This window comes from Gallinula chloropus, assembly GCF_964237585.1.
Source record: "Gallinula chloropus genome assembly, chromosome: Z".
NCBI classification, from domain to species: Eukaryota; Metazoa; Chordata; class Aves; order Gruiformes; family Rallidae; genus Gallinula; species Gallinula chloropus.
Genome location: NC_140089.1, coordinates 16,298,676 through 16,324,371, shown reverse-complemented (window position 1 = coordinate 16,324,371; position 25,696 = coordinate 16,298,676). Strand labels below are relative to the sequence as shown.

Here is a 25,696-nt window from a genome sequence, read left to right as displayed (position 1 = left end):
CCCTCTTGAAGTACCACTGTTCTGCCAAAGCAGAAAGAACAAAGAGGGACCCTGGTTTTGAGTCAAGTTTATCTGCGCTTATGAAGAAGATACAGAATATTATATGTTCTTTATATATCTGTCTGAATATTTTCTGCTATTTCCTAACTATAAGCATTTGTTATACTGAATGTGGTACCTCACTGCTATAAACAGTCCCCAGAAACTCAGAACTTTGCCTGAAGCTGCTGATTATTTTCAGCAACATCTAAAAGTACAACTGCCTTTTGCAATGAGGCAGTGACTCATGAGGCCACATTAGCCTATCCCCACCCTGAATCAAGCCACACAGCACAGTAGCTTTAAAACGACTGATAGGATTCTAATCCCATGTGGAAAATTAATAACACATTACAAAAATGGATAAGAAAGCAAGGATAAGATTCTTCAGTGACAAGACAAGAGAAACTGAAAGCAGACCATGGAATAGTTTGTGTCCTTTAGGCATTTTAAATGTCGATATAAGTAAATGGGATGAACAAAAAATACCTTAGATCATGAACATCGAGAGGCAGGAGTTAACCAAAGGGGTGAAGGGGTGAATGTCCACAACTGTGCATCTGAATTCCCAAGCACAGGTCTGCTATTTGGTAGTGACAACCTGTATGGGCTTGTTGTAGAATGTAGTAACACCTGCACTGAACAGAAGTGACACACACCAAATCTTTCAGCGAATAAAGAGACATGTGCCATAACATGAGACAAAAGCCTCAATTAAGCAGATCACATGTGTTTCTATGTACATAATATTTAGATGGAGAAAAGCAGGTTTTTAACATTGGACAAGTCTCTGGGAATGGGGTATTTCCTCAGAAATGTATCTTAAACTCCTGGGGATGCTTGGGAACTTGGCCAGTGTCACCCAAGATCAGTAACTGCAAGTATCAGAAAAGCACAAAATCAACATTTCCTCTCCCGCTCTCCAGGACCAACTGCTATCTCCCTAGTGAGGAAGAAGTCAAGACTGAGTAAATGGCAATGAGTGGGAGAGTGTGTAAAGTTATGAAGGAGAACAGTGCCAACATCACCAGTTCTTAAAATCCCCGTATCCAAACACACTATGTTTTCTCTGTCATGCTCATGTCAGTAAGACGTGAAAATCAAGTAGAAATAAAGTATCTAATAAAAATTCATTACTAGGCTATGTAGACAGAAGCTTCTGTAAGATGTAAACCTAACATAAATCTCTGCAAGTTTAGCCAGTCAAGCAACCACTAAAACAAATATTTGACATATCACATTTTTTCAGTATCACTCTGAAAGACTCCCTAATATTTGAACATACCAAACAAGATAATCAAGCCTCAAAGATAAGGACAGAGAATATAATATTGAAGTCAAGAAAGGATGCCACAGACGTGAAACCTGTGTCAGTAACCAAGCTTTGTATGCAGCACTTCAGAGCAGGATTCAATGAAGGAGGTGCAGAAAGCTACCAAGTCTTTTCTCCAGTGAAAATAATAAACACATTATGAAGCAGTGTTGAATTGTACCACACTGCTGTTCTAAGATAAAGCTGTCATTGATGGCTCCAGTAAATAACATCCTGCACTGCCTTGAGGCTAGGTTCTCCTCTCCCAGAAATCTAAAGGAAACTTTTGCCACTGATCCCAGTGGAAGTAAAAAACAACTGCAGAGAAAGCAAAACGACACAGCAAAACAAGAACATCTTCAGCACAGACTTATTCGTGCTGATCTCACTGATACTCAGCATTTGGCTTAACTGTGTTCATAATGTGTATCTGTTATACACATTAAGCATCATGAAATCCTATGTCTATTTCTAAACCTAAATCACATACTGATCATAATTATTTACATGTAGCTCAGAGGGCTTGCTAAATACATCTGACATGACTGCAAGCCATCTGTGTGGAAGCCTGGCCACCTTCAACTGTCCTAAAACGTATGCAGCCAGCACCCACATCATCATATGGTAACATGCTTGGCTTGCTCTAACTACACATGAACTTGGGGAAACACAAACTTTTCATTTTGTCAGAAGGAAAAAAAAACCCAGATTCTTCAGCACCTGTAAACGCCTTAATAATGGCAAAAAAATTCTAATGTGGAGATTAAAATGAGTTGGTAATGAAACAATTAGGCCAATTAAACAGCTTGGTAGACTAGCTCAACATTCATAGCTCCATAAACCCATTATCACCCTTCAGCTGGTGCCATTTCAGGCACCAGTGCCACTTAGATTTATTTTCAAGTATTTTAACCAAAGGCCTACGTGTTTGAAACCCTATCAGGGCACTAAAATGAGATTATCTGGTTTGTGAGAATTGCCTCCTTACCCTTTTGAACAGGAATTTCTGTCTACAGTTTGCTTACCTCCTGAATTAGGAGCTGTCACATTAGATCTGTGACAGACAAACTGACTTGGTCACTCAGTACAGGTAATGGTAAAACTAACCCCATTCAGTTGAGGGATGTTAAATACAGAATGCTGTGTCATACACCTAGATGGGAGGACTGATCAGCACTGGAAGTATGTGTGGCAGTCTTTTCCACCTGCAAGTCAAAGTGACAGTGTGTTTTATCCGAAGTGTACGCCTGCCCTGGTTCTAGGGTTCCAAGCTCAGGTGTCTACTCTTAGGCTGCCTTGTGTGCTTGGAGTTAAATGTATGGCAAATTACACATGTGCAAGCAGACATGACAGAATTTGGATCTTCTCACTCCTCATCCTTTCCTCTCAGCCACAACCATCTTCCTATAGTTAATTCCCTGCTCAGATTTCTGATAGCTAAAGTATGAGAGTGATTGTTGGGATGCCTGCAAGGCCCCTCTTCTTGTTCAAAAAGCCAGATAACAAGAGCAGATCAGATAGGGACATCAGTGTAACAGGGAATGTGAATGGGACAACCAAAACTGTCTCAGGGGGTATCTGTCCAACACTGATAATGCTAAAAATGAAGATGACTATCAGAAGGATTAAATAGTAATCAGGCAATTAAGAGACTTTGGGGGAAAAAAAAAAAGAAAAAAAATTAAAAAGCCAGACTGAAAAGCAATATAAGAGCAGCAGAAACATTTGCAGCAGCGAGGAAGTGGGGAAGATGGTTGGGTGCAGCAAAACCAGGGCAGCCCCAGGATTTGAGGACAGCTGCTGGTGCTGGCGCGGACAGAACTGCCTTGCTGCAGGGCACTGCCAGGTTCCTGCATCCCACCTCAGTGTAGGACAGAGAGAAGGAAAGCCTGTTGGCATGTGCCTATGGGACTTTGCTGGGGGCTTCTGCAGCAGCACTTGGGTCTGGGCTGCAGGGGTGGCACAGATGCAGGGGTAGCTGGAACACCCCATCACACACTGCAGCACTCAGGAGAGGGGATATGAGCTTGTGAACCATGTACCTAATCATTTAACTAGAGGGAGGCAGCACACTTGTATGGCTTTATCAGTTTGGGGGATTATAGATGGGCATATAAAAATCTGGGAGTGGCTATTAATGTTCTGCAAGCATTCAGTATTAGTTTATCTATTATATTGCTGACACAGATGCTGAATGCATAGTTCATTGATTCCCAATTAATTTCATGTCACTAAATATGATGAAACACTTAGATCCTGATTTGACAATAGGGATTTGAACATTTCTACACTTCCAGAGCAGCAGATGATTAGAAAACAACTGCAACAACTTATGCTTAATAGAGCATTGTGAAATACCTGAAACATCAAAATTATTTTTGTAGTAAGGATGAGACCCATCTGTGTTAGTTAACTTTCACAACTTTTAGTTTTACATCTGCCTCCTGCCACATCCCTTTAGTTTGCATGAAGCCTCACAGAAACCCCTTCTGCTTGTGGAGCAATGTACTTTGGTGACACAAAGCAGACTTTTTCAGGCTGGATCAAAACAGCAGGGATATCAGAATAACCCTCTGAACCAGAAGGATAGAAGGGAAGAAGGGAGAAGGAAGGGGTGGGGAAGAGGTTTTCAGATTTTGTTTTATTTCTCAATACCTTGTTCTGATTTTACTGTAATAAATTAGCTTTTCTAAGTTGAGTTGATCTCTCCCTGTCCTTATGTTGGCCCATGAACCTTTCATTATATCTTCTCTCCTCTGTCCAGCTGCAGAGGGCAATGATAGAGAAGCTTCAGAGGTCAGCTGGCCTCCAGCCAGGGTCAACCCACCACAGTCTTTCAGAAACAATAATCACCTCCTAGATCTAGCATGGTCTGTTAACACTTCTGACAACAGTAATGAGATGCCTTTAAAACCAGTGACCTTTTTTCAATAGGCAATTACATTGGAAATAATGAAGTAGAATTTCAGTATTTTACAAAGTATGTACTTTAATATTCTGTTAAAAGTGGAAGAAGAAAGACATTCTAGGACAATACATACGTTCTAGGAAATACCATGTCTCAGAAGTTTTTATGTCATGGATGATGAAAATGCTGTTTATCCATGAAAACAGCTAGGCAGTACGTGAAGTTTTATGTTCAAAATTTGAACAAACTACAGTCTCCATTTTTAGTCTTACTACAAGTATCTTTGTACTTAAAAGAAGAAAAAAGAAACAACAACACTATTAATTGTCTTTGCTGGCCTTCCTGATGACCCTGCTCTAAGGAATGAAAGTACTAGATGAACAAACAGTAGGGTACAGAAGCATCCATCAGACATCACACTTCCTGACCAACCCTGTTCAGCCATACCTGCTTGCAAAGGCAACACAATTCCTTAGCACAGTCTGCTCAGTGATGGACAGTACTTGGTCCATTGTGGTATCCAAAGTTCAAGAGTGCATCTCTTGGCAGCTGGTCCATGAGAAGATTTTACACTCTGCTGCATGCAAGTGGATAAAGGCTGATGATCTCATACAGAAGATTTTAAAACATTTCCCAAACCTGCCTGTGCTAATAGAGTAGTACTGGGCTATTTTCATTAGACTTGGGGGAAAGGACAAGATTTCTTCTGCTTGATGCTCCTTTAAGATGTCTTGATTGCCAGCAGCAAGGATGGCCATAGCAAATCGCAAGGACTATCCACAGCTTTTAAAAATAACCTGTTACCAGGGATTTTCATCAATACATCTCAAGAGTCTTTCCCAACAAGAGAAGTATAATTCAGCAGAAGTGAAACTGAGGGAGAAGTGGTTTATGTAATGGTCCTAACAAGAAGTGATGCTATATTTTCTCCTGCCTTTTCATCTGTAACATTTACTAAAGAAAGCTTGCTGTTGAAGTTGTTTTTCCAGCATCTTTCAGACTTGAAAATTTCCTAACATATAAATGTCCTGTTTCAAAATATGGATTTGGGTTGTGACCAGTTTTGTTTTATTGTTATAAAGCTTAATACAACATGATGATGCCTGTTTCTGTACAACATTATCCCCAAAATTAGGCTTCTGTGCTTACCTGCCCAAACAAAAAACAAATGGTTTTTCAGACAGGTAAATCTGTTGTAGAACTAGGTTGTATCATCACACCAATGTTAATACAAACATGAAAAGGAAAGTGGGAACACTCACCTGGGGCTGAGATAAGGGAACCATTCCAGATGTTTTCAACAGTTGCATGAATTTAGATTTGACTTAACTGCACCTGAACAACGCCTTTGGGTCTTAGAAAGACATCAGACATGTATTTAGCATAGTAATCTGGCTTATAGAAACTAGCTTTAGTTAAGGTCTTACTGTTAGGAGGAATTTGGTTTTACGAAGCACATCTAAGATATCCACAGTTACTGTTACTTATTGAAGGCAAGAAATCTATCTCCACACCAAACTCTACATGGATTACAGTATGTTGGTCTTATCATCTGTTGTCTTATGGCAACAGTATCCTTCTTTAGTGGCACTAGAATAAAACAACAAAGCTGAATATACCTCAGTGGTGGATTCTCCTTTTCCTGGTTTTGTAGCTTAGTTATTTCTAATTGACCCTGCAGCAATAGGGTGTGGACTCCACATTCCTGCAATGTATCAAGCCAAAACTACTCTAGTGCTCATTGTAACAGATCCCAACTCTGGAACCAACAAAGAACTCAGACCTCGCATGACTACTACTCCATGATACATCAATCAGTGTCAACTTTGGAATTTTTTATTCTTTCTAAGCAATGCTAGGCATATTTAAAGACAATTTAAAGACAATTTCTTAAATTTGTGTCAGCTTCAGAGGATCTGATCTGACAGTATAATTTCAGCAGCCAAGCAATCTTTATTGCCTAAATCCACAGCCTATCCAGCCTGTACAAAGCTGAACTTCTGCTGGGTCCTGGGGCATCAGTCCAGACAGAGGAACCCCAGTGCTGCCTGAGCTCCAAAGCAACAGTTGTTGGAAAGCTCTTTAGCCATGTAAATTTTACCTCCCTCCATCCATTTACACAGATACTTTGTTGTAATGCTAACATTGTCACATGGGCTTGAAAAGAGAGAATACTTTAAGATATCAAATCATCTTTTCCATGTATAAAAGGATTATGGAAAAAAAGCAAGTTATGGTAGTCCTCTTAGGATACAATACCTCAGCATTTCTAAGGTGTTAGAGCCAGTGACAAGTAGTTCCATGAACAGGACAGTGACAGCACAAGCATAACTAACTGTTTTTAAGACAGAAGTGAAACTACAGCTTTAACCATCAACCCGAGACACTGTAGGAAAGTCCCACATTTCCCCTGTTTTAGGAGTGAATCATTTGGGACAGGGGGGTGCAACCTTTGCTTTTTTAGCTTTTTCTAGAGCTATATCTGGATTTATATTGCTTGTATGTGCATAAAGCATAATCTCAGCACTGATCCCTGCACCACTGCCGAGGATTCCTGCTCCTGCAGCCTCACCCAACCTTTCCCATTTGCTCTCAGTTTACTTTGTGATTTAATCTAGCTGCAATCTGATCTAGCTGGAAAACATTAATTACTATTATATCAGCTTTCTTCAAAACCAGTATTTTTGCAGTGGTGCAAGCTTGCATTGGCCCGAGTGAATGCATGGTTTCAGTGCAGCAGAGTAGCTAGGCAACACCTTTTATTTCCATGTCCTTACTCAACTGGGGTGCGCAGCTGTATTCCACCCTATTTTTATTGCCTATGTACTCCCTTATTTTAAAACATGACGTTACTCACAATGATTCAGGATGTCATAGAAAAATGATAAATTAATAAAACAGAAATGTGGTTTTGCTTGAGCACAGAGACTGAGCTCATTTAAATATTCTCTGTCCCACACTCTAATTAATTTCTTTGCAGATGTGCAGCATGAAGCTTCATAGCCAGATATATTCTTTGTCAGGGGAAAAAAAAATCTGCTTACATTGCAGCCTGTCAACACTTCTGATGTGTCCACAAAAGGCACCTGCAGAAATACTGGCAGTCTTCTCAAATCACATGCAACGGGACTGCTATTCTCTGCTCTCTGCCTGAAGAAAGTATGAAAAACTGAAGGGAACAAAAAATAAAGGCAACAATCAGTATTGCTACAGCAGGCAGAAAATTCACTCTGACAGTAATACCACTGTCGCGATTACAGTCTCATCATTACTTCAGTAAAAAAGAAAGGATTTGCAATTCTTGCTACTGTTTCTTCACATATAACATGGTGATTAGCTCTTAAACATAGAATTCTCAAAGCATTTTCCAATGGGAAAACTGATGCAGCAACACTTAAGTTTCTTATGCAAGGCTACATGCCAATTCAGTGACACAATAATGATAAGCCCTACTTCCACATCCCTAAAGCCCGCTTTTTCTACACCATTAGTTATCTAGCATCAGTGGACTTTTTTTTATCATAAATCTTAGTATTTACAGCTATGTGAGCAGTTTACATTCATCTTCACCGTTCAAATGTAAACTAAATGAACAAAACCTGGGGTTTTTTTTATGAACTGCACAGATTTACGTTTAGACAAGAGGTAAGTAGTGAAATTCCATTGAATTTGATGCTTAATCTTAGAATATCAGCAACTTTTAAAACTAGAGTTTAAATGCAGTGCTTTTCTAAGCTCTTGTATAATTGTTACATAAATTCTGTGCGGCCATTTACTTTTATTGGAGCTCTGCTTCTCAGAAGCTAAAACTGCAATCCAGCACTCAGGAATAAGCTATTTTATGTTCAATGTTTGTGGGGGTTTTTGTTGTTTTGTTTGTTGGGTTGTTGTTTGGGTTTTTTTTAATCATTAATAAATGCAATCTCAACAGTTAAGCTTTATCTGGGTGAAGACCACATTTTTTGATGTGGCCTATTCAATTGCTCAACATTAAGGGCATTTTGAAGAAGGTGATTTTTGTGGTTAAATGGGGAGGGCGTGACCCAAGGAAAAAAAAAAAAAATTAAAAAATCATACTTTGGGCCTGGTGTGCCCTGCACAGGCTCCTGAACCTGAGAGAGACATCCCCTAAGGTCACAGCAGAGGGGCCTTTTCCCACCTGAGGCTGTGGGTAGCTAAATGCCGCCTCAGGTCAGCGGCTGTGGCAATTCCTGTCCAGACTGGACCACGGGAGCAGCGGGAGGTAAAGGTACTTCACCACATACCCTTGAAACTGAACAAAGCCCAAACCCCACTGCTCTGCGTGTCGAGTGTTTGGCCACTGACCTTGTTCTGTCATCATTAACTTCCTGCTTTATGGCCAGTGAAAGCCTCGTGTAAGAGGGGCTTCTTCAAACACCCACCAAACGCCGACTGCCCGGCAGGACAGCGGGGGCTGCCCCGACGCCATCCGGCAGCTTCCACAGGGACGCGCCTTACACACACCCCACCCCGCAGCGCCGCCCTGCCCACCGCCGAGGCGGAGGCAGACGCCCAAGCGTTTCAGACCCAGCCTCCCGCTGGCCCCCATGTTCCCGCCGCCGTGACGTAACACAGCCGGGCTGCTGCCGCTGCCACCGCCGGCACGGCGCTGGCGGGCACTAGGGCCACTCGGTTCCTCGCCCGCCGGCACCGCCCGATCCCGCCGAAGGGCGGTGCCGCGCCTGCGTGGAAGCGCTGCTGAGGCCCGACGAAGTGTGGGCAGGGGGCGAGCGCATGCGCGGCGTGGCGGATGGTGGGTGTGCAGGTGAGGCGGGCGAGGGGGGTACGGGTGGCGTTGTACGTTCTGCTCCGGGGGCTGGCGTCGTCCCCTGCTTGTAGCGGAGGGACGGGGCTGTCCCTCCTTGTAACTCGGCCTCCCCGGGAGATGGGTCCTTTCCGAAGATCAGAGCCGTAGGGTGCGAGGCGGGCCTGATCCGGGCTGGGAGCGCAGTGGTTCAGCCGGCGGGCTGTCGGCGTGTGTCCCGGCTGCCGTGGCGGCGGCGGTTGGCTTTGCTGGGGGGGCCGCGGCGGGGGGAAGTCTGTCGGCCGCCCGCGGAGGCCAGGAGGCGGCGGCAGGGGTGGCTGCCGCCCGCCTTTCCTTTTCCCCGAAACCCGTGAAAGTCACATTTAGAGGCTCGGGCGGCCTCGCCTCCCTGCTGCCGCTCGGCGGGCCGGTCACCCGGCTGGCAAGGCACGGCCTCGGATTGCTCGGTCGAGCCCGATAAGTAGCTGCAGAGGACGGTGCGTTACCCGCCAGGGCTGAGGACGCGTACCCGGACGGTCGTGTTCGGAACCCTCACAAGGGTGAAAAAACCCGCTGGGTTGAGATAGGTGAGGCGGTGCCAGAGGCCGTGCGGGTTACGGCTGCGTCGGAGGGGTGGGTGCCGGTGATGCTGCTGTGCTGGGGCTTCCCCGCCGCTGTCCTGCGCGGGGCTGCGGGCGGAGAAGAGAGGAAAGTAGAGGAGAGGAGAGCCGAATTCTGGCGACGCGAGGTGTCATCAGGACACAGGCGCTTTCGTTTTTGGAAGTTCCCATCCTGAGTTGAGTTTGTTCGTGTTCTGTGTCTCCAGCGTGGCTTTTAGGGAAGGTGAAACTTCTTGTCTTCTGAAGCCCTGTCAGAACGGGGAAGTGGGGCGGTTGTTGGGAGCTGCTGGGACAAATGGTTAAGCATTTGTGCCTGCAACACATGAAGACCTTTCCGTCAGTACCTTCTGTGAAGTGCTGAGCGTCTGTCTTCTATTGCAGCCTCACGATTTGAAGGGTGTATTTATGGTCTGTCAGTTTTCTTACACAAGCTGAATGTTGTGCAGGCTCATCTCATACTCGTGTAGTGAGTAAAGGGCATTTGTGGTGTGACTGACCAGCGTTTATAAAGCCGCTTCGTTATGTGCACGGCGTGTGTGCGCGCTGCCTCCTCGGATGAAGCCTACAATGAAATGTCATGTGTAGAGGTCAGGTTGTCTTTTAAAGTCTTGTTGGGAAAAAGCGGAAGATGAGATAATAATGCTGCTCCAAAGTTGGGGGTTTCTTTTCGGTTTTCTTTTCTGTGAAAACTTTTTTTTTTCTTTTTTAGGTAGCGTGATCATTTCAGTTTTACATGAGAGAGGAAGCAGAGATGTCAGCTCTTTGTCCCCCACCATCCCCTGCAGTTGCCAAAACAGAGATCTCTTTAAGTGGCGAATCACCTTTATTAGCTGCCACTTTTGCTTACTGGGACAATATTCTTGGCCCCCGCGTGCGGCACATCTGGGCCCCAAAGACAGAACAGGTACTGCTGAGTGACGGTGAAATAACTTTTCTTGCTAACCATACCCTGAATGGAGAAATACTTCGGAATGCAGAAAGCGGTGCCATAGATGTGAAGTTCTTCGTCTTGGCAGAAAAAAGAGTAATCATTGTGTCATTAATTTTTGATGGAAACTGGAATGGAGACAGAAGCACATACGGACTATCAATTATACTTCCACAAAGAGAACTTGGCTTCTACCTGCCGCTTCACAGAGTGTGTGTGGATAGGCTGACGCATATTATAAGGAAAGGAAGAATATGGATGCACAAGGTAGGTTTGTTGTTTGTTATTAACACAGTTGTCTGGGTTGTCTTGAGCAAAAATAAGGATTAAAATTCAATGGTCACCTGTTACGTAGCAATCCAGACACAAAAACATAAGAGGAGGCTGACCTCTCTACAGGTGTACCGTTTTGAAGGTAAAAAATATCAATATGTCAGCAAATTCAAGGCTGGAGTTTTTAGCCACGTGATTTACATAATCTGTAACAAACATTTTTCAGCTCTGAATATGATAAAAAATTTTGCTTTTAACTCTGTACTGTATTCAAACTAGATAGAATTGTAAATTTACTGTTTCAAACCATTGCTTACTGTTGAGGTCCAGAAAAGAGAGCTGATCCAGTTAAAGTTGTCATTGTTCTCACAGTTTTGGTTTTTTTTTTCAAAAGTATATCAACAAGCAGTTGCCTGGTGTTAAATTGTGTAAAATTAACGAGAGAACCACACAAGTAGATCTACGTCAGTCCAAATATTTCAACTTTTGAAATTCAGAAAGGAAAACTTACTAAATTGTTTTGAAGAAATGGTACTCTTACCTGTCAGTATATTATGGTTATTTCCTTGCTAAGTGAAAATTGTTATATGTTTTTATTTGAAATAACATTCTAATAGTAAAACAATGTATCTGTCGTCATCATGGAGTACAAATTGTCTTGGAGGAGCAGATTGCATGTCAGATGTAATATAGTGATGCATGTTTGTCTGATAAAGTTTTTGTTCCCGTTCTGTTTTGAGACCTCAGGTCAACATACTTGAAAATTCCTTTGCGAGTCTTTTTATCTGAGCTAATGAAGATTACAGAAAATTTTTGTGGTGTTTCCTTGTTGTTACATGAACAAACTCCATTAATTTTTTTGCTATATTGCGTGATGATGATTGGCAGTGTTTTCCATCACATTGGCTATTGATACTTCTGGGTTTTATTTTTTCAAAGGAAGGGTAGGACATGAACCTTCATTTTCTATATACTAGAAACAAAAATACTTCATTCCTAATCTAGTCTTCTGAAAGCTACTTCACATTAGTGCTTTTGCCGTAAGTGAATGCTATCTCATATGCTTGATTGCATTGCTTCTCTGTCATTTAGTGTTCTCTGTACCGACTGTTAAGGGTCAAATAAGAATTGTTCACCATTCATAGCTATAGTATGTCTTACCTCTTTTTGGACCTTGATCTGTATCAGTATGTTTCCACAGAGTAGCCTTCAGGTGGCATTGAAAATGACAAAAATATGTTTTTTACTAGTTTACTCAGAAATTTGCCACGAAGTTCTTTGTTCCTTTTCAAATGTTCTTGAAGCGGATAGGCCAGCTGGGTTAGCTGTGACAGTGACACATTCTGAAATAAGACATATATAGTTGGGTTTTGGTTTTTAGAGGAAGATCAAAGATCTCTGCATATATCTGCAGTTCTGCAGCCTTGCCTAGGAGAGAGAAAATGGTTTTGAAAATGTAGACTAAAATTTACACATAAGTTTCATATTTAATTGAAACAGGCTCGTTTTCAAGTTTATTATTTGAGGCAGGTCAGCAGCTATGGCGACAAGAGAACAAATATCTGAAATTAACTACCTATCTCTTCTGGAATTTCTAACAGTTGTGGCTAACAGCTCTCATGAGTTCTGTGTAGAGCTGGGCAGCAGTTCCAGCTAGGCTTTTGAAGAGAAGAAGCCTGAACTCAAGGATTAGGAGAAAGAGTATTCACACTGGCAAATAAAGACAAGCAACTCCAAACAAGTCTTCTATATGGGATTAGAAATCCCTTTTATCAGCTTCGATTTTATGTTCCAGATGTTTGTCTAACAAATTTGAGCAGTTACATTTCTAAAAAGAAGCGACTTACACCATTCTCTTCATGAAGACCAACCTATAGAATCTCCTGAGTTGGGAGAGAACTACAATGATCCTCAAATCCAACTCCTGGCTCCACACAGGGCCAACCAAGTCAGAGCATGGCACTGAGTGCATCATGCAGACGCTTATTGAACTCAGTCAAGCTCAGTGCTGTGACCGCTTCCCTGGGGAGCCTATTCCAGTGCCCAAACACCCTCTCAGTAAAGAACCTCTTCCTAATCTCCAACCTAACCCCTCCCCGTCGCAGCTCCATGCCATTCCCTCAGGATCTGTCACTGGACACCAAAGGATCGGCACCTGCCCCTTTGCTCCCCCTCGTCAGGAAGCCACAGACCGCGATGAGGTCTGCCCTCAGCCTCCTCTTCTCCAGGCTGTACAAACCAAGGGACTTCAGCCTCTCCTCGTAAGTCTTCCCCTCCAGACCATCCTCCTTGTTTCCCTCCTCTGGACACTCCAGTAGTTGCATGTCCCTCTTGTACTGTGGCTCCCAAAACTTCTTTTAAAGCAAAGGATCTTCATTGTCGAGGATGTCTTACCTCATTGACACTGAAACTCAAGGATGGAATGTGCCCCAAAGGGATCTCATTACAGCATTGTTTTTCTCAGATGCTTCTTCTAGTGGTTAGACGGGTTTTATTACTTGTGCAGGACAAGTCACTGTAGCTTGTTCCCTACTCACCTGCTCAAAAAAAGTTAATGTAAACTCCTTCCCCACTTGAAGTTTATCAACATTGAGTATTTTGGTTACACAAAACTAATAAGTAATGAAATAAAAAGCAATAAACCATCAGCATCTAGCAAAAGACAGTAGTTCTCGCAACACCTTCCATTTCTTGCATATTGTATTGATTGTTCCATTGATTAATACTGAATTCTCTTTGTGAATAATAACTTAATTCCTTTGTATATTGCATTTTGAATGCAGTTTGCTACGCAGTTTCTGATAAGTCTGTTGAGAACTTTGTCCAGTCTCTTGTATGTATGTTTTGTGTATTTTGAAGTGTCATGTCTCATGTACATGGTTGTAAAACTGTATCTTGATGACTTGTCAATGTCTCAAAGTGTAGGAAAAAAAAAAAGCCTTTTTTTTTTCCTAATCACACAATCACAAGGTTGGAAGAGACCTTTGAAAATCATCGAGTCCAACCATTCCCATCCTATGCTAAACCATATCCCTAAGTACCTCATCAACCCTTTTTTTTTGAACACATCCAGGGATGGTGACTCAACCACCTCCCTGGGCAGCCTGTTCCAGGCCCTAACACCTCTTTCAGTAAAAAATTTTTTCCTAATATCCAATCTAAACCTGCCCTGGCACAGCTTCATGCCCTTTCCCCTTGTCCTGTCTCCTGTCACCTGGCTGAAAGGACCATCACCCACCTCTCTACAACCTCCCTTCAGGTAGTTGTAGGTGGTGATAAGGTCTCCCCTCAGCCTCCTCTTCTTCAGGCTAAACATCCCAAGCTCCCTCAGCCACTCCTCATATGATTTGCCCTTCAGCCCCTTCACCAGCCTGGTTGCCCTTCTCTGTACTTGCTCAAGGACCTCAATGTCCTTATTATGGTGGGGAGCCCAGAACTGCACACAGTACTCAAGGTGTGGCCTCACCAGTGCCGAGTGCAGGGGCACAGTTACCTCCCTAGACCTACTGGCCACACTGTTTTTGACACAAGCCAGGATGCCATTGGCCTTCTTGGCTGCATGGGTCTCACCAAACAAATAATTTTCCTCATTCTAGAGATCATTTTTTCCATTGCTGCATCAGGAACCATCAGTTTGTACCGTTGCTGTTTGAAAATAAAACCCCATATAAAGTGGAATTCTGCAGCATGGTGTGGTCATTTGGCATTTTCTTGATCTGCAATGAAGAAAAGTGATGTTTTGCCATTGTCATCACACCCACCCTTTCTTGCTACTCGTCCCAAGCATATGAGAGGTTTGGTGAGGGGCAGAGCAGGGAGCATTGATCTGTTTAAAATGTCATCACTGCCTGCTAATGTGAACTCTGTAAAAGAAAAAAAGACTCAAACATCAGAATTTGAACCTAAGAAGCGTGACTCCACAGGGAAGAACCTGTACCATTTCACTGTTGTGTGCATACATGTGCAAACCAATACCAGAGCGTTTATATCTAACTGCTTCTCTTGCTCAGGAGAGGCAAGAACATTTCCAGAAGATTGTCTTGGAAGGCACAGAGAGAATGGAGGATCAGGTAAGGACCCTCTGGTTGATGCGTAAGGCACACCCATCACAAAACTGCTTGACTGCATCTGGTGACGCTGGAAGTTGGGGCTGCTTCTTTTTGGGATCCAGGAAGATACTTTGGACTGGTTGATGACCTGTCATGCACAGAAGGCGAAGTTACTAAAGACAGGATGATGGAAGCTGTGAACAAAATGAAGGAAAATGTATTTCATCACTTTATGGGTAAAGTGGAAATCTATGAAGAATATTACCTTCCAGAAAAGGAAAGGCATTTACTTGAACTTGAAGCTCTGTAAAGGTAGTATCTTCTATAGATTGATGCTCGCCTCCTATCAGGGATGTTTTTTCTCTAGGTCATTACCTTTGCAAGTTACAGACATGTATGGAGTCTGTCATGTTGGAATGTGGTTGGAGACCTAATGGATAAGACTGAAAAGAATTTGCTCTTTGAAACTGTCAAACTGTCAGTATGAAATTGTGGCTTCACTTTCTTGTGATAGATAAATCAGATAAGACTTTTTATATGTTAATGACTAATATACCTGGTTTTTATTTTCCTGTCATTGTTAAAACCCTGGACCTAACATGCTTAACAGTAATTGCATGTAATATGATACAATCAAATCATCTCACTCCAAATACTTATTCTCTTGGTCAATCAAACTGACTGTGAAAATTAGTGCAAGACCATGGAAATAGGTATGATACTGAGAAACAAAATACACGTTTCCCATTCATAATTACTGATGAGCAAAGCTCAAGAAGTCTGTGCATCAATTTTCTGCTGATACCACACTTCAAACAGTAGGAAGTTAAAGATGTTGTACATGTAATATTGCAGGTTCATGTTAGTAGTAACTTCAAGCGTTTAATTTATTGTGCAGGGCCAGAGCATCATTCCAATGCTGACAGGAGAAGTCATTCCTGTAATGGAACTCCTTTCATCTATGAAATCACACAGTGTTCCGGAAGAAATAGATGTAAGTCCTTTTGTTCTTTGCATTATGAATAAAAAGTGGCTTTGGCACTTGAGTTTGGTACTCCCGTTGGCAGACAAAAACCTCACAGTTGTCAAAAATTCTTACACACTTCAGCTGTTCCACATTAAGTTCTAAGTGGTGTAGAGAAGGGTTTAACATAACTGTTTTATCTCAGTAAATATAACAGTACTAGCAGTGGTTTTTATGGTCAGCACTTAGCAAAATTGACTGTGTAGGAGGATACTCTTTTTTAAGAGCGGAATGGAAAAGCTATTTGATACAAAACAAAACGAATGGGGAGGTAAATGGCTTTTACCAAATGTTGATACTTCTTTTGGTGGGGTTTAGTGTTCTTGTGGAAGAAGCAGAAATGATCTCACATGCACTAGTTTAAAGTATTTTGAATAGGTTTATAGGGAAAAAATCCCTAGGAGGAATCTGACTTTCAACTGATGAAAAACGTTTAATAATTGAGTGAATTTCTCATTTTGAGAATGCTTTGGCTGAAATCAGACGGTCTTTTTAAGGTTGTGCTTTTTTGGGCAGTCTTACAACTGAACCTAAATAACTCCCAAATAGTTCCCACTTATTAAAAACACTAATCAATTAATTGTGAGGCATTGCGGATCCTTGTCTAACCTTTGTTTATATTACTTGCATTTCAGATAAGTGAAACAGTGCTAAATGATGATGACATTGGAGATAGTTGCCACGAAGGCTTTCTTCTCAAGTATGAATTTCAGTTTTGATTTATTCAGTAGTAAAGTGGTTTAAACTTTATGTCCATTTATATGTATCTGTATGTGCATGTGAACACGTGTTAGATTAGTTTTATTTACAGAAGGAGGGAGCATGACATGTATTTGGCTTTTAGATTCTTGTCGATTAAAATGCTGTAGAAGTTGCTGTCTTTGTAGAAGAATGGCTCTGGGCTAATAGCTGTGTATCTGTAGCCTGTGTCATCACAGAGTCATTTGCTTGATAATAGAATTCCTATCAAATACAATTTTTCTTTGATACTTACATTTAAGTTTATGAGGATAGAAGTCAAAGTCAGACTTTTATGAAATACTAAAAACCTGGTTGTGTTTACTGCATTAACTATGAATATGAGTCATTAACAGTTTGGCATATAGAATGTACATTATTAAATGATGTATTTCTCTTGTTACCCGAGTTTTTAGTGTATATGTGGATATAGTTGCACTGGAGAGCAACTTGGTCTCTTCCTGTGGGAAAGCATATTTCATATACTTTAATTGATGTTTTATTACCTTTTAGAACATTGCTGGTATAACTGTGTTCATTTATGTAGTGCTTAGTGCCATCTATTTATGTTGCATCACATACGCTTTCAGTACTACAGAAATTAATTTGCTAAATTAACTAATTCTTCACAACAATGTAGCACTTACTTCCGTAGACAATTTTGGAAATAATCCATTCCATGCTATTTGCTTAATTACTGTGAACAGCTAGAGCCATTGGTCCTACAGTGATGAGCTATTCTCATACCAGGTGGAGATTTATTTGCCAGGTAGTAGTAGATTGTAGGGCATCAGTTACCTGCTTGCTACTAGTTCTTCATGGAAATTTTGTCCTGAAAAGAGTACCTTGGCCATTTGTGGGAAGGGTCCAAATGTCTGCTTTTTAGTTTATCTGCAAAGTTTGTGATCTCATCTGGGTTCAGATTTCAAGTCTTAAATACAGGGTTAATGGATTTATACATGTCACTGAATAAAAATGTCATTAAGTAAACAGTCATATCAATAATACCAACCTTTAAAACAAGCAGTTATACTTTCTTAGTAACACCTAAATGAAATTGGACATCTATTTCTTCCCCAAAGAAAGAATTCATAAGTATTCAGATGGCCTTAAATTTATCTCTTAGAATATACATGGCAGGATAACTGGTAACAGGTCCACTATAGAGTCCACCTGTAGGATTTCGTGTGACTTTTATAGTCCTCATCAATTAGAGGTGTTCATGAGAACTGGTTAATCACATACAATGCATCCTTCAGTAGGATAGCAAAAATGTAATTCTGTATATGCACAGATACAGAAGGAAAAAATTAGTAAAATCTAGACTTTCTGGGGTATCTAGAGTTTTTGAAGCTGTGGGACAGGTGTTGGTCTAAGAAAGTACAGGGAGGGAAGGATAAGAAACCTCAACAGGAGTTTCATGAGGGCAAATTGAGAGTCGCTAGGGGTACTCTAGGTGTTTTTACTGCACGCTTCAGGTCTGTGCTGGTGGCAGCTCATGTGACAAGGACACTCAGCTTCCAGCATGCCTGTATGTATTGTGATGGGCTCAAACTTGTGATGTGCTCTTGCCCATGTAGTTACCAAGATTAGAACAGTTTACTTGGCAAGTCTTCCAAAACAGGATTCTGATCCACAGCTTCAGAAAAGGAGAACAACTGCCTAAGAGATCTTCTTTCAAAGTGCTTTCAAATCCTTCGTTACTGTGTAATACTGCGATATGGTTAGACAGTAGTAGCAGCAATTAGGTTTTGTTTGCTTTGTAACTGGTGTTAGGAGGATCTCAGTGACAGTTTTTGTTCATCAAAATGAAAATGTACATGCTTCTGGATTTCAGCAGTAACCTACATAGCTGTGTGAGACCTGTATTTATAGTAGAAGCACTTTATTCTTCTTGTGAAGTTGAGAACTGTTTTACTTGAAAAGCCTGATTAAATGTATTAACCTGTGTTTGGTTTTATTTGCAGTGCAATTAGTTCACACCTACAGACCTGTGGTTGTTCTGTAGTTGTAGGAAGCAGTGCAGAAAAAGTTAATAAGGTAATGAACTTTCTAATACAACAGACTTAAATGCTGATTATTAGGAGTGTTAGCATGTTACATGGAACAGTGTTTATCTATAAATATACTTGAGGTTGAAGAAGGAAGGAATTCTATTGTCTGGTTATGTTACTTAAGCTGACTGGTCTAGCAGTTGATAATTCTGTCTGAAAATTGCTTTATCTGTTGTATTCTGGCATCTGTAAGAAAATGAGTCTGAGCTTCTAATATCAGTTAAAATGCGCAGATGAGGTCCGAACTGGCTTGCCCAGTTCAGCTATGTCAATGGGCATTCTTAAGAAACAAGTTTTTATGTAATTTCTCAGATGCTCTGGAATAAATGCATTTCTGCATCATGAACTGCTTGTGTTTCACAGACCTCAAAGCTATTGAGTCTGTAGTCACACAGGCACATTGAAACAGACAAGCTTACTGACACCTTGAACCATTCCAACAATTGCAGCATTTTTACTGCATAGCTGTCTTTGTCTTGACTTCATCATCAGTCTGTTTAAAATTTAAATTGGTAAACAAGTGTACAGTTTAACTGCTAGATCTTAAATTAGGTTTCACTCAGGCTTCCAGAAGAACCAGAAGGAGGCAACATACAGATATAAACCCCTAAAACTGAGTCCTGTAACAACAAAACACTCAGTGCATCAGACTTGCTGGAGTGCATTAGTAGGGGTGATACTGAGGAGCTTTCATGTCTGGAAACAGTAACTGTATCTCTACACAAGCAAAAGTATATGCATCATTGCCATCTAATTGGGAGGAAGAGAGGTCACTCTTGTCAGCTGTCATTTCAGAACAAGAAAACAATTACATTTTTGCAGTAGACAATTTTTCCTCATGCTGTTACTGCTTTTAACTCTTGTAAACTTGTTATGAAATACTTCATTTGAACTGAGATAAAACTATGACCTGCACTGCTTTTCTTCTAATATTTTTGTCTAAATGGAGAGTTGCTTGGTGCTTATTAAGTATTGCCCAGTATGTGAAAGAAAAATCAAATGAAGGTGTTTTCCTTTTTCAGAATTCTACAAGTACAATTTTTGTATACAGCTTTTTAATTATACCAAAATGCTAGTTTCAGTTAAATGGAAAGCCATTTCTGGAAAAGATACACTTGTGTTTACTATCCATTGAAATACTTCTTAGAGCATATTTCTTTTTAGCAGAGTGCAATGTATCAGTGTTTTGTTCAAATACATTTCGCTTTGACTTGTGTTTAACTAGGGCAGCAGTACTGCATCCCTTCTAATAAAAACATTGACGTTAATTTTCAGTCAAGGTATTCAGAGAAAAATGTTGTTTTCTTTGTGAGAAAATGTATTTGACTTAATCAGTTGCCTCTCAATATTCATGTCTGAGTCCTTTAGTAAACCTCTTTGATTCAGAACATTGCTGCAATTGGGAATGAAGAGTTTCACAGAACTGTGCAACCCTAGAGCCTTCGGGTGTTATGTGCCACTGCACTTAATGAGTAGTAACACAGTTTGTGGGGGTGAGGTGCTGTGTAGTTACATAGCAGTACAAGTTTTTAGTCTATAGAGGGGGCTCTCAGCCATGTGCTAACAGTAGTCCCATGTCCCAGAGAAGAGAAAATGCCCTGTTCTTAGCTGAAATCAGCTAACCACAGTAAATGTGTATTGTTTCAGGGATGGAAGGTTTGCATATGATTAAGTTAGCGTAATAGAGGTAATATTAAAGGCTTAAGTGCTTATAAAAAGCTTAAAGTTTCTAGTTCATAAAATAATTAAAAGGCTTTAGGGTCTAAATGATTATAAGTATGTATCACTAATGTATTGGTAAGCTAGATGCTATAGCAAAAAATCTAGAAGAATGTGGTCTCAGGTTAACGCTCAGAGTAAACTTTATAAATTCTACAGAGAATCTTACCAGCAATGTGCTTTTTGTGTCACAGTGCAACTGTTCTGAAGTAATTGCTTGCTTTATGGCATAATTTAGCTTTCCTTAAAGTTGAAAAAAAAACCCCAAACCCAGCTATTGCATTTTGCTGAAGTGGCAAAAAACACTAGTCAGGAAGTAAGTTGTCACTGTTTTATGTACTGCATAAACACATTGTGCAAGGATAAAACCTTCTCAGACACCTTATGGGCACAGGTAGGATACCACAGGTTGTGATTAGAAGATTAGCAGAATGGAGTAGGTGTTTGTATTTGGAGATAATTGCTTCTAGCTGTTGCAGCAAAGGAGTTTGAAAATGGAAAATGAAGTACCTTTGTTGCTTTTAATGGAGAGTTCGTGGAAATTACTGAGGAAACAAGCATGGATGCTTATTTAGGAAATTGACTGTGCCTGATTGGACACAATAGCTGGTGTTTCACTATGGATTGAATAAAATAAGAGGCTTAAAAGGATAGGAAAGTAATCACAGTAACTCATGTTTATGTAATAGAAAGATGTAGTTGAAGGCAGAAGTGATTTGTTCTGCATAGTTGGCTAAAAAACAAACTTTGCCAAAAAAGTGTTGGATTTTTTCTTCACTTGGCAAGAAGTTGGAGTAAAATGGCTTAAAGCATAATAATAGCATGCTGCAGTTCTGTGACCTTGGCAGTTTTGTCTTTCCTAATTAGCAAAATTAACTACTTGTTCATAATTTGAAATGCCTAGTACATTCTAGTCAGATACTGCATTTAAAGATCAGTTCATCCCTTACGTTTTCACATTTTTTCAAAACTGTTCCTTTTAATGCAGATTGTGAGAACACTGTGCCTGTTCCTCACGCCGTCAGAACGTAAGTGTTCCAGGCTCTGCAGGAATGAGTCTTCTTTCAAATACGAGTCAGGACTTTTTGTTCAAGGCTTACTCAAAGTAAGTATGCTTAGGTCAGTTCTGTTCTGTAGTTTAAGAACACCCTTCCCTGTATGTGTATGTGCATGCATGTGATATGAACATGCATACACACATTCATTCTCAAAGGAGTATGTTGTCCTCCCTAGATTCCTTTCTGGCATTAAAGCTTTCCTTGTAACTATTTGCATGTAAAAAATTCCAAGCCAGTCTTTCCTCTGACACATCTATTTCTTGAGTATTGTCCAGAGTTGCTTCTATACTTTGAGCTACAACAATAATACTCTTTTGCCTACCTGGGGCTAGGATCCCAAAAGCCATTCAGTTTTTGAGTTGTACCAAACCAAAAAAAAAAAGAACAATCCAACAGTCCTACAGTTTCCAACAATTTTAACAGGGCTGTAGCAGTGGGTCAGGATGAATAGAATAATTATGTTTCTGCTGTAATGAGCAGTCTAAGCTCAGCCAGTAAGTACAGTACTGTAATACCAATGGGCACATGAATGAGATGATGCAATACTGTAATACACAGGTTACCTCAGTACCTCTTTTCACTGTTGTCTTATGGACATTATCTAGAATGATCTACAACCACCAGTTGTCTCAAAAAAAAAAAAAAGTTTTAAAAAAATGAGGTTTAAAATTCAGGCAAGATGCTTTAACATTGTTTTTTTCCAATATACCTTTGTTTCTTTAAAAGAAGTAACTTGAATAATAATTTTTTTCCACTAAAACAGGATGCAACAGGAAGCTTTGTGTTGCCCTTCCGTCAAGTAATGTATGCCCCATATCCTACAACACATATAGATGTAGATGTCAATACGGTGAAGCAGATGCCCCCTTGTCATGAACACATCTATAACCAACGGCGATATATGAGATCTGAGCTGACAGCGTTTTGGAGAGCTAATTCAGACGAAGAAATGTCTCAAGATCATATTATCCACACAGATGAGAGTTTCACGCCCGATTTGTATGTACTTCTCTTTCACATCTCTGAGCTGCTTGTTGATTTGGGACAAGATAGCAAAGTAGTACAAAGTAGTACAAATTTCTAATGAAGTACATAAGGTGTTTTGCTTTGAAAAAGTTCCTTCAGCTCTGGCAGTTGCATTCATTTTGGAGGAATTTATCAGTTTGTCAGCAGTTTTCTTGCATTAAATACTGTTTAAATTCATTTTCAGTGATACTTCTGACCATGTTATGTTAATTTTGCTTCCTGTTTTAATTAGGGGTATAACAGAGCTAAGTGTATTTCACAGGGCATTCCTGAGTTTTCACCTGAAAGTTTTAACTTCTAAAATTCTGTATTAGCTTTAAAAATAGTAGGATTTTAATTCACTAAAATTTTTAATTCACATTTAATTTCTGCCAGATTATAAACAGTAGGGCTGTTGCTGTGTCCCTTCATGGCATTACCTCACATGTGTGTTTGCTTTATTTTCTACAGAAATGTCTTTCAAGATATCCTGCATCGAGACACATTAGTGAAAGCCTTCCTGGATCAGGTATTGAACGAGAGCTGTAGTTCAGTCTTTGAGCGCTAGTAACAGATAATATAACGTAAATAAGTAATTTGTTGGTTTGGGAGCTCTTTTACATACTAGTGCTATGTTTCTTCTCTGCACAGCTAGAGAGATAAATACTTGTGTTATTTGTAGTACTAGTATAATAGTGAAAGTCTTTCTTACATATGAAAAAAATGCACATTCTCTGTTGCTGTGCAAGTGTCTACAGTTGCAGAATTGAGAAAGCTGCCTGACTGAGATTATTTTCAGATTACTTTTAAAAGGAAAGTAACATTTTATCCAAGCCGAATTGTGAAACAGCTTAATTTACTGCACCAGAGCAGCCAGAGAACTAAGGAATAATGTTGAGTCTATCTACAAATCTGCTGTTAAAGTGCCTGCTTTGCAACAATGAAGAATATGTTACATGTGTATGCAATGTTCTTAAAGTGTTTCTTGAATTTCCACATCCACTTAATTTTCTGGTACAATTTTTAACAGATATTCCATCTGAAGCCTGGCTTGGCTCTAAGGAGTACTTTCCTCGCACAGTTTCTGCTAGTCCTTCACAGAAAAGCCTTAACTCTAATAAAATACATAGAAGATGACACGTAAGTGAACAGATAATAGAAAGCGGTTTCTAAAAGAAAATTCCTCTGTTCTCTTTTACAAACATTTTGTTTGTTTTGTTTGTTTGTTTTCTTGCAGGCAAAGGGGAAAAAAGCCGTTCCGGTCTCTTCGTAGCTTGAAGGTAGATCTTGACTTAACAGCAGAGGGCGATCTTAACATAATAATGGCTTTGGCTGAGAAGATCAAACCAGGTCTACACTCCTTTATTTTTGGGAAGCCGTTCTACACCAGCGTACAAGAACGTGATATGCTCATGACGTTTTAAAGATCTCTCGTTGTCGTACTGCAGCCTTGCATGGACAGGACTCTGTCCAGGACTCTGTCAGTGCGACCGCCACAGCTGGGACAATCATTGGCGTGATGCCTCGAGGATGGAGCATTAAGAGCACAGCAACACTACAGTCTCTCTGAAGCAGGAGTGGGGCTTGTTAGAAGAAATGTGGCTTTTCTAACAGTAAAAATAAATTTTACCAGTTTCCTTTGCCAGATGGGCTTAATAAACGAATTGTAATATGTTTAGGGGTAAAATACAGGGAACCAGTTTAATTTTCTATCCCCAGGGACATCTTGAGGTGTGTGTCCATTTTTGCCTGTTCTGCTGTGTACTTTAAGTGTTTCCACAGAAAACAACGCATACTTCCTCTTTGGAAGGGGCCTTCCAAGAGTTGCAAAGAGGGTTTAGAAGTGTTTGGTTTTATCTGTGTCGTACAATTCTGAAGTACAATTCTGAAATACGTCCTCTTCCCTCATCTCCCTTCTTAACAATACCGGCTCCTTCATTTAAAGCACTTAAAGGTGTTTGGGATTTTTGCTACAGATTGCTGCTCTTGTGTACAAACTGTTGACTGTTAGCAGCTTAAATAGCATGGCTCTGCATGTGGGAACTGGGTCATTATTTAAGCAGTTTGCCAACCAGGATACTCAGTCATAGATTGCTGGGCCCTCCTGCAGTGAAGCATTCAGTGATCCAGCAAAATCGAGCTTTTTCAAAACACAAAGCAGAAAACTCCTGTCATTCAGCAGCAGTTGTTTGTCTTTCTTTTGCTAAACTGTGGCTGGTTTTTCCATTGTCAGTTAGAATAAGGTTCAGATTAAAGTATTAGAGCTTCACAAAGAACACGAAAGTGATAGCCTATCTGTGAGACAAAACAGTAATTTTTGCCAATGCCATTAGTAAATTTAGTAATCCCGAATTCATCACATAATTTACTTGTGCTTAGATTGTCTTCCTAACATCATTATTTTATTTTGTGTTTTTCATCAACTGATCCACTAGAAAACAGTTGTGCTCAGTTTTCACACTTCTGTTAAGATTGTGAAAAATAAATGTAATGAACACTGCTGACACTTTAACACAGAAGTTGTGTTGCAGTCTAATGAGTTTTAAATGTGTTGCTGAAACTAGTAACGTTGGCTTGGTAAGCGTTGGAACTTCGTATTGACACTAGCAACAGTGGAGCTGTTTACTGAAGACGCTGTCACTTTCTGGAATTAGTAAGGCTGGAAACTTTCTCCCTTGCTTCTTTTGTTGCACAGCTCTCACGTGCAGAATGTCTATGAAGTAAATTATTAAATGCATCTGCATGTTCTGTTGTAAATCTTGCTCAGGAGACAAAGTATTCCAATAAATTTAATGCACAGTTTTTGACCTTAATTGCCAAATATTTTTTTCCATGTATTTTCTGTTCTGCATATGATAGTGTGGTGGTTTGACCCTGGCTGGAGGCCAGATGCCCACTGAAGTCACTCTTATCACTCCTGTTTTCAGTTGGACAGGGGAGAAAATATGTATCGAGAGGCTTTGGAGTCGAGATAAGCACAGGGAGAGATCATTCCATAATCAGTGTCACGGGCAAAACAGACTCAACACAGAATACAGGAAAGAAAACTATCTCACACCCGGTGCCAGCAGAGTCAGATGAGAAGTACAACCAGATCTTAAAGCACCTCTCCTCACCCCTCCCTTCAGCAGACTTCACTTTAGTGATGAATTTGCTCCGTTCTTCCCCCGCCCCCACCTCTCCCCCCATTGTGGCACAGGGAGG

General features: G+C 40.6%; 1 protein-coding gene across 1 annotated transcript; it reads left to right on the top strand.

Annotated features, from left to right (window-relative positions):
• Positions 1–9,032: 9,032 nt before the first annotated feature.
• On the top strand, positions 9,033–25,283 carry C9orf72 (C9orf72-SMCR8 complex subunit). The gene is made up of 11 exons (XM_084278681.1): positions 9,033–9,045; positions 10,354–10,839; positions 14,856–14,915; positions 15,793–15,888; positions 16,554–16,618; positions 18,624–18,696; positions 21,418–21,534; positions 22,251–22,486; positions 22,964–23,021; positions 23,523–23,632; positions 23,730–25,283. Exons 2-11 carry the CDS (start codon positions 10,378–10,380, stop codon positions 23,914–23,916), a joined length of 1,464 nt encoding a protein of 487 aa, XP_084134807.1. The 5' UTR covers positions 9,033–9,045; positions 10,354–10,377; the 3' UTR covers positions 23,917–25,283.
• Positions 25,284–25,696: the final 413 nt, after the last annotated feature.